Raw genomic sequence first — 9,089 nt, 5'->3', positions numbered from 1 at the left:
ATATATATATAAACTACGTTATTTGAATTTGGATTATTGAGAGAAAACAGCAGTATCTTTTGTTATTGGATTACTTGAATATTTAAAGTTAAACAAAATAATGTTGCCAGATTTAAAAACAATAACATGTACCCTGAAATCCCTTTTTAGCATGTGAAATTGAATGCCAGTGAACCTACCTCCTGCTGCTGGAGGACTCGGTTCCTGATGGATGGTCCACAAACATCCCGCACTATTTATTTATTGACCAGAACGTTATTATGAAAAAAACAACCCAACATAGCAATTAATTTGACTCGGAAATGTAAAAGCAAATGACAATTTCTTCTTCATATTCCGATCGGTAACAAGTATCCGGGGAAGGAATTATCTTATCTGCTATCAGATGTTTCTTGCACGCTCTGTGAACTTGACACGGACACCCACGTTTCTTCCAATCTTGTTGCCACTTCTCTATATATATACTAATAATCAGGAATTGAGTCAAAAAATTACAACGGTCAAACTAACATCGGGTGCAACCCACGTCTAGAATAGAGGGTCGGCCATTTTTAAACAAAAACCAGGAGGGACAGTGGGGCACGACTCAGTTGAAGCATGTGCAAATTACAACAATGGGCGAAGAGGCAGTAAAGTAAAACATTCACGACGACATCATTAACCCAGAAATACAAAAGAAAAGCCATCACCAACCAAACGTTACGTGTATATCATACCAACAAAAATCCAACGCCGCCATGGGTGCCACCGAGCATGTAAAACTGTTGTTTTCTCCTGATGGCCGTCCCGGTTTGCTTAATAATTTTATTTTGAAGTTTTTTTAGCGGCTGCTGTTTTGATGCAGGTGGTGGTGGAAGAGGAAGGTGAAGAAGAAAGGAGAGGGGAGAAACAAGATGGAAAAGGAGTGGAGGAGGAGGAGAAAGAGAAAGTGGACTTGGAGAAGGGACAAGTGGAAATTTTTGTTGAAGACAAGAGTTTAGAGAGAAATGAAGATCAAAGAGACCATTTTCATATTTCAATGTTGCAACATTGAACCCAACAAACCCTTTAAGGATTGTCATTAATGGCGGTACCAGAGTGGCTACTCCTCCTCCTTCCCAGTCTTCTCGGTTTCAGACTCCTCTTCCTCCTCGTTCTCACCCTCGTTCTACACCAACCCCACAAGTAAGAATTTCAACAACAAAAAGATGAGAAAGACAACAGATTTCAACTTCTGTAGTAAGAATTTCTTAAAATTTCTGCAGGAAAATTTCCTCGATTAACATGAATTTTCTTGGTTTTTCCTCCCTTGTGCCAGCAATCAGTGACAACACTCAACTCAAGAAGATTCACCAACAAAATAACCCTATTATTATACTTGGTGCACAAGGTTGCGGCTATCGCTCTTGTTGGGTTTCTTATATTCAAGGGAATTCAAGGGCTAATCGATGCATCGAACGCTGCTAAACGAAAAGAGGAGAGGGTACTTAAATATTTCTTGCCACAAGTTGAAGCCGCATCTCTTTTGAGCATCACTCTCGCATTTTCTTGGCAAAAGGCTTTGCGGGAGTGGCCCGGGATCATGGTTTACTTCATCATATGGTGCACTTTCTTCATGTCTTTATCTGCCGGGATCCTTCTGATTTGCTTCCAAAAGCCTGCCACGGACGGCGTTGGAGTCTGCTTCATCGCATTTGCGATCGGAAATGGCTTGTATGCGTGTTGGGTCTCTCAACGAGTCGGATTTTGTTTCAAGGTGTTGCTCAAAGCACTAGAACCGGTCGACAAATTCCCCGACTTGAACCGACCTGCTTATTGGATGCTTGGGGCTGGATTCTTGTGGATGTCCCTATGGATCTTGGCTGTGATTGGAGCCTTGAATTTCTACTACCCTCCATTGGTTATAATTGCACTGGTGTTGAGCTTGGCTTGGACAACTGAAGTGATGAGGAATGTAGTTAATTTGACAGTTAGCAGAGTGATTACTCTGTATTATCTAAGAGGAATGCAGTCCAACACTCAGTTCTGCTTCCAAAGAGCATTGTCCCGGAATCTCGGAAGTGCTTGTCTCGGTTCTTTATTCGTGCCGGCAATCGAAGCCTTGAGAATTGTGGCCAGAGGCTTGAATTTGCTTGAAGGAGAAGATGAATTTATGTTCTCTTGTGCTCATTGCTGCCTCAATGTTATGCAGTCCATCTTCAGATATGGAAATGGGTGGGCATATGTTCAGGTAGTTAATGTTTTGCTTGTGGTCCATGAATAAGGATTAAACTATATGTTTTTATTTTTTAAGTGATCCTGTTCCTGCAGATAGCTGCCTATGGAAAAGGTTTCGTTAGAGCATCGCAAGATACTTGGGCACTTTTCGAGAGGGAAGAAATGGTACCCATCGTTGATTCCGACATGACCAGCGCGATTTGCTTCCTCACTGGCGTTTGCAGTGGTTCCATTTGTGTTATTGTTGTGGCTGCTTGGACTGCAACAGTCCACCAACCCTTCACAGCTACCATCTCCCTGCTGGCCTTCTTCATTGGATACCTCATGGTTAGCCTCTTGTATTGGACTATTCCTATTTATTTATTTATTTTAATGAAGAAAACGTGACTGTGTGATCAACTTGGATTTTATATATGTTATGTGACTCAGCTCCATGATCGATCTAATTCAAAATGCATTATAAAATTGGCATTGACAGACGAGGATCGCCATGGCATTGCCGCATGCATGTGTGAGCTGTTACTATGTCTGCTATGCCGAAAATCCCGAGAACCGGTTGTTCGATAAAACAATAAAGGAACGACTGGAGATGATAAAGACCGGTCGGGATGCGGTGATGCCGACGCCTCGTGTGCCCCGCCGATTTACGAGATAGCTGCTGCCGGTGAGTCAAAAAAGAAACGAAAGTAGGGGTCTTCCTACGCATGTACATACTGAAATTATGTAGGAAAATTCCGAGATTTAGCAGGCATTGGTGAGTTTCAATGGGGTGGGATGGAGGAGACTCAAATAAGGCCAATTATTCTTATGATGTAAAAGTAATCCAGAATGGCCTTGATGGCTGGCTGGCGACTAAAGACGAATTTTTTATGTAAAATGATTTTAACCATTATTAGATTGCGTTACGAATTATCGATCGCATTGCGATTTAGTTGGTCATTTTGGTAAATCCAAAAAAAATTGGTTAAAATCGTATATTATAAGGTAATTTTAGTCACTGAAATTATTTTCTCTTTATATTATTATTATTAGCGTAATGCTAAAATTTACTTTTAACTGTTTATCTGAATAATTATTTTAATTTAATATTTTTAAAACATTTTAATTTATATTTTTAAATAATTTAATGTGATTGTAAAATAGTATATACTTATTAAATAAATTAAACGATGATATAATATTATCAGATTAATTTAAATTTTTTTAAAGTAATGAAATCCTCATCCCTTAGAAATTAAGTCAAATTAGAGATTTGGTTAATTATGACAGGATATATTGTATAATTAAATATTAAGATATTGTTGTATGAATTAATTTATTTTATTATAAGAAATTATCATTATATTTTAAGACTTTGGGTTTGAAAATCATATACGTACATATATAGGTATTTTAGATTCAAAATTTTTGAACGTATATTAACTGACGTTAATTCATACTAATAAAAAATACAAGATATTATTGATAAAACAAAATCAAAACCACGATTGTCCCCCTTTCGTAAATACCAGCATGAACCTTCTTATCGACTGCATTCTCGTTTCAGGGGGTAAATTCACCGTCTTTCTTTTTAATTTATTCAAGAAAATGTTTGTGGGCTTTAATCTCTCTTTATTTTGTGCAGTAGAATTTTTTAATTGAATTACAGGAGGGTATGAGGATGAAAAACCTACCAAACAAATGGCCTTTTCGTCTCCGTATTTCTGCCGATCTCCACTAAGCGGGACGGTGAACCCCGTAATCTAAGATGCTCGATCGAGGAGGTGAAGAAGGAAGAAAGACGAGATGGCGGCGGCGGGTAGGAGAGGGTTTCACATATTAATTTCTTAAATATAATATTATATCATGTAATCAGTTATTTACACGTGGTCGTATTATATCAATAATTCAGTTGATATAAATCTATTTGATAAGTAAAAAATATTGATAATTAATAAACTGACTGTTTTGTCTAAAAAATATTTTAACCTAAAATAAAGCATTAAAAGTATAAAACAACTATTCATATAAAGGATGGATTATGAAATTATAACATTATTATTTTGCAAATACGATTAGGATACCATGTTGAAAGTGCTTCCATAATTATATTTTATTACTTTCCCAATCCCACCCACCATTATTTAACTGAATTTTATTACTAGGTCTAGTTCCTTTATGCCTCCTCAATTAATTAAAGAGTTTCGGTGCGAAGTATCATGGCATAGGTACAAAGCAAAGAGAGCATTACAAAATAAGTGGCTTCATCAAATTAGCTACCATCTCCAAGAACTATATGATATGGAAACTCAATATCAAGTAAAAGATTCAAGACAATGGGATTCTTGTGGCTGTGGAATGTTAAAAAGTTTCATTTCTTCTTCTTCTTTTGGGTTGGGGATGCATAAAAGGATGGCATTGTCAATATGTTTTTCTTGTGAAAAAACAAATGTAGTTTGATTGAACGTTTCAAAGGAGGGCTAGCAATGAAAGGTTCCTAGTGTTTCCCATTAATATCTGGTCCCATAGTTCTCACCTGCTACTGCTAGTGCTACAAAAGTTCTTTCCAATGCTACAGCTTATATATCATAAATACTCCTACCTAATTCTATTCAACAGTTTAGGATCGAACCAATGAATATGTTTGATAAAGCCATGTGTGTAGGATTAGAGAAGTGAAAGAAAAAAACAAGTATAACTTAGATATATGTACTCTTGCTCGGGGAAAGAAAGTAAAAATACATGTACATAAGTACTTTATACAAACTTGGAAGAGCATTTGATTAAGAAGAAATGGTGTTACTTGCTACGAATAAATAATACAAATTCCACTACCGACCAAACATAATTCTTTATGAAAATAGTAAAGTAAAGAAAGAGGAAGTTCATCATCAAACCAAAAAGCAGATCAATATTGTATGGTAAGGACTAAGGAGCCATAACATTAACGGTCAATTGTCTAACAAACTCTTCTGAGGGAAGCAAAATCGAATTTGGCCATTCATTGGACATGGTCCATGAGAACGAGGCTGCTGTAGTTTCTGTAATAGGACTGGTGGTGGGTCACATCATGATGCTCATTGATTCCACAAGTTGTGGAAGATCCACCCAAATTCCACAAAGGAACTGCATGGTTATAATGAAGGCTATCTTGATCCTGATGGAATAATAGAGATACAATTATGGCCGACAAAAGCAACCTCACAGTTACATGTTGAATTTCCACATTCTAATGTACTTGCTATTATGTGCAGTGACAACTTTTTTCATCCCAACTGCCAAGCATGTTATGGGAGGTCGACAAGTTCTAGGTATCTGGTCAATTTCGGCATCATCCGAGATCCTTATTCCTTTCTTTTTCTCGATGTAAGCATGCATATTTCTAGAGGAACTGATCAGCCTCTCATCATCAATGACACATCTTGAAAGAACTTTGCCCGTGTCCTGATTTAAAACTCGAAGCACACCATCTATTCCACCAACAACTAACGTTGAATTATCACTCTGCAAGTGATTCAAGGAATACACAACATTTGAACTTATACGTGTCCCCCACAAAGATTTCATAGTCCTGCATGTTCAAGAGCAAGGTAATTTAACCACTGATTCATGGTCCTGCATCAAAAGAAATTCTCACTTAAGTAACATACCTAAGGTCCCAACAGTACGTATATCCAACTGTTGTCCCAGAAAACACTAAATGAGAACTAGGGTTGAAACACAGGGTCCTTATGCCTGTAAGAATAAGAATAAATTAGGTTCAGATGTAAAATACCAAAAAAAAAAAAACTCAAAAAGTGGTGTTAAATGCAAGATGTGCATAAGTTTTCAATTATATAACCTGCCGAGTCAGTTGACCTCAGTGTAGCTACCCGCTGATCAGATGAGAGGCTGGATATTGAAACACTACCAAGAGAGCTCCCGCTGACAATCAACTGATCATCACTCAAAGCTAAGCATGTTATAGGGCCCGAATGCATTCTGCAATGGAGAGATCAATAAGCAGCATTAAACAAATTATTTCTAACATCAGATGAGGAAAAAGAGAACGAAACATATAACATTACAAAAGCAGAGTGCATACTTGATAATTCGTGAACATGTCCGGCTGTACATGTCAAATACACGAGCAGTTCCATCTTCACATCCAATGACAGCCTCTGGATCAATGTACCTAAGGCAGAAAACTGTTAATTTTTCTTTGATACCAATTTATTAATGTGGTTTAAGAGTGGATTTTTAGACTAGAATATGTTGCCAGACAATTCTGTCAATCAACATAAACTAAGCATCTATTCATACCGCAGACATAAACCTTTTGAGAATGTTCCTTCATGCGAGGGAAATATACTTCTTTTTCCATTACGTCTCCATATGCCTACACGGGTACCAAGCAAGCCAACAATCTGTAAGGAAGCAAAGAAATTATTCAGAATAATTTATGTAACTGAATCCTCTGAAAACTTTCAAGGTAACCAGAATTAAATTCTTAATAGAGCAGTAGATGTTTGCATGCTGATCTAGGGGACAGTTGTGGAAAAAGAGAGGTTAGTGATGAGCAAACAAGGAGAATTAGAGACTGGGAGAGAGATTAAGCAGCTAATGACTAACTGTCAAGAAGAGAATGAAGTCACCTTGCTCTCGTCAAAAGCGAAGTCAACTAGCGGGGCTGTATCAGGAATGTAATATTCTTCCTCGCATTTGTAGCTGTCCAAAGACCAAAGGCGCACCTGGTTCCATGTAAAAGCATGAGAAGACTTGAGGGTAGAGTAAAAACCTTTCATACAAAAGAAGGATGAAGCTTACTATAAAACTAAAGATACCCATGATTCATGAAAAACTTGGAGGAGCATTTAACTTTTTATTGACATTGAATCAGCCTTATCATGAAAAACTAAACCTTCCTCAACTCAAGATTGAGTTTCCAAGCATAACTAGGGTTTGGGGAATCTAATTCTGACCATCTTCCATGTACATAACCATATGCTTCCAGTATATCCAATATAATCAAATTCTGACCATCCACAGTCAATTACCCAAAATTCGACTCAAGAAAACATGGGGAATTATCTTTCTGGTAGTAGCTTTCAAATATGAGTAGAATAGATAGCACCCATATTGGATGGACTTGTGCACATGAAAAAGGTGCGAATAGTGCCTTGTCTTTTGATGCATCAACGAAGGCAAGGTAAGCAGGCGTGATTAAATGGAGAGAATTGACATACAAAGGCTAATGCAACAAAAAATATACCTTGTCACCTACACCAGTGAGAAGTAAGCCCATCTTCATCCGGCACTGGTCAACCCTAACAGAATGCAAGGTTAGAAACACTCAACGCCTCAGTTTCAACTATCTTTTGTATCAATATAAGTAGCGACTTTTGGTTAATTGTTTGGTAGAGAAAATTGGGTATCAAAAGGCATGCATTTCAACAAGAGCAATGAAATGTTACCCCACTGAGTGAGCTTTCCATTGATGAATATCGAGGCGACCTCGTTGTAAACATAGACTATGATACTTCATGGCTACTTCCTGGAGACCTAATTCAAATGATTTCCGTTGTCACTAGACTCACCAGAATCTCGCCGCAGCTTGAAATACAATACTTGCAGTATCTCAGACTTCTTAATGACTGCATTCCTTAATTAAAAGTACAGAAAAAAGAAGCAACTATGAGGCAAATCCTTGAATATATAAGAAGAGGATAAAATTGAGGGAGTACCAGGATTTGCAAACGGCAGTACAACGAACGAGGTCGAAGACGTCGAGAAAGGAGAAGATGGTACAAAGGATATCATGTTCGAGCCACTGTATCCTTGTCCCACCTCTCACGCCGTCTCTCTTCCTCATCGCCGTCAAACCGCCCGACGGTCGGCGTTCCATATTTTTGCCTCGCCTAATCCCTAAGACAGGGAGGAGATAATGAAATAATGACTTTTCAAGGCTTTGTTAGAAAAATAGCCCCTAAATTATACTCGATTTTAATATTGATCTTTAACGCTTTTTGGGTAAAATACACAATTCAGTACTCAATTATCTTCTTACTCCTACTAAACTATGTATTTTGTTTCAAAAATTAATTTCATTGTTAAATTTACGCAAAATTTTACAAATTTGAAGGGACTTAAAGAAAAAAAATTCATTCTTAGGAAGCCTTATGCATGCTTCCTCTAGCAACTCTTTAATTATGTTATTTTTCGTTTTTATTTTATATTATCTTTTATATTGTATTTAAAATAATTATATATACAATTGTGATGTAAGATAGACACACCTTGATGGATGTTGAAGAAGGCCGTCCCTTTGATTGTTGGATCTAAAAAGGAAGTAAGCAAACTTGCAAATAAGATAGAATCAAAAATAAGGTATAGGTAGTTTGATGTAAGGTTAACAAGGTGGACAAACAAAAAAGATGGAAGAATAAAACGATGAAAAAGTGGACTGTTTTTGAATGGTGTTGATAGGCGTGATGATGGATAGAAATAATGGAAGAAGGTGATGGATAGTATGAGCAATAGCTAAGGTAGAACCAATGTTATATTAAAGCATAACCCCTAGTGTTATAAGTTGTTTGTCCGGGTGGTAATAAGGATTTGGACCATTTGGTTATAAAACAACCAAAAATCACAAGTATCAAAGTGGGATAGATGAGGGTGATACCACAAGCACAAGGTTTGATAAGTCGATAAAATTCAATAAAGAACTTGAAGAGAAAAATGTCTCACAAAGTGATTTAATTGATGCAAAATGAGATGTCTTACAAAGCCAAAGCATTGGCATACTTATAGTTTTCCAAAGGACATGGTCGAATAGATTAGTAATGGTTGGGCAAGTCTAAAAATCCCTTTGAAAGTACATAGTCTAATTTGAATGGAAATGTCTTTCCATGGCTGAAAAGTGATGGTGTTGGTTC

General features: G+C 37.1%; 1 protein-coding gene and 1 pseudogene across 1 annotated transcript; one reads left to right on the top strand and one right to left on the bottom strand.

Moving 5' to 3' along the window:
• The first annotated feature begins 823 nt into the window (after positions 1–823).
• LOC120164343 lies at positions 824–2,910 on the top strand (annotated as a pseudogene).
• A 2,363-nt stretch (positions 2,911–5,273) lies between these two features.
• On the bottom strand, positions 5,274–8,107 carry LOC120164167 (F-box/WD-40 repeat-containing protein At3g52030-like). The gene is given in 10 exon segments (XM_039173919.1): positions 5,274–5,746; positions 5,826–5,910; positions 6,017–6,156; positions 6,260–6,349; positions 6,478–6,581; positions 6,810–6,905; positions 7,427–7,481; positions 7,629–7,740; positions 7,743–7,816; positions 7,899–8,107. Coding segments are annotated over 10 exon segments (1,281 nt in total). The 5' UTR covers positions 8,060–8,107; the 3' UTR covers positions 5,274–5,382.
• Positions 8,108–9,089: the final 982 nt, after the last annotated feature.

Source organism: Hibiscus syriacus, unplaced genomic scaffold (assembly GCF_006381635.1).
Source record: "Hibiscus syriacus cultivar Baekdansim isolate YM2019G1 unplaced genomic scaffold, ASM638163v2 tig00111506_pilon, whole genome shotgun sequence".
Taxonomy (NCBI): Eukaryota; Viridiplantae; Streptophyta; class Magnoliopsida; order Malvales; family Malvaceae; genus Hibiscus; species Hibiscus syriacus.
Note: the sequence above shows the minus strand (reverse complement) of the source record. Positions and strands in the feature narration are given on the sequence as shown.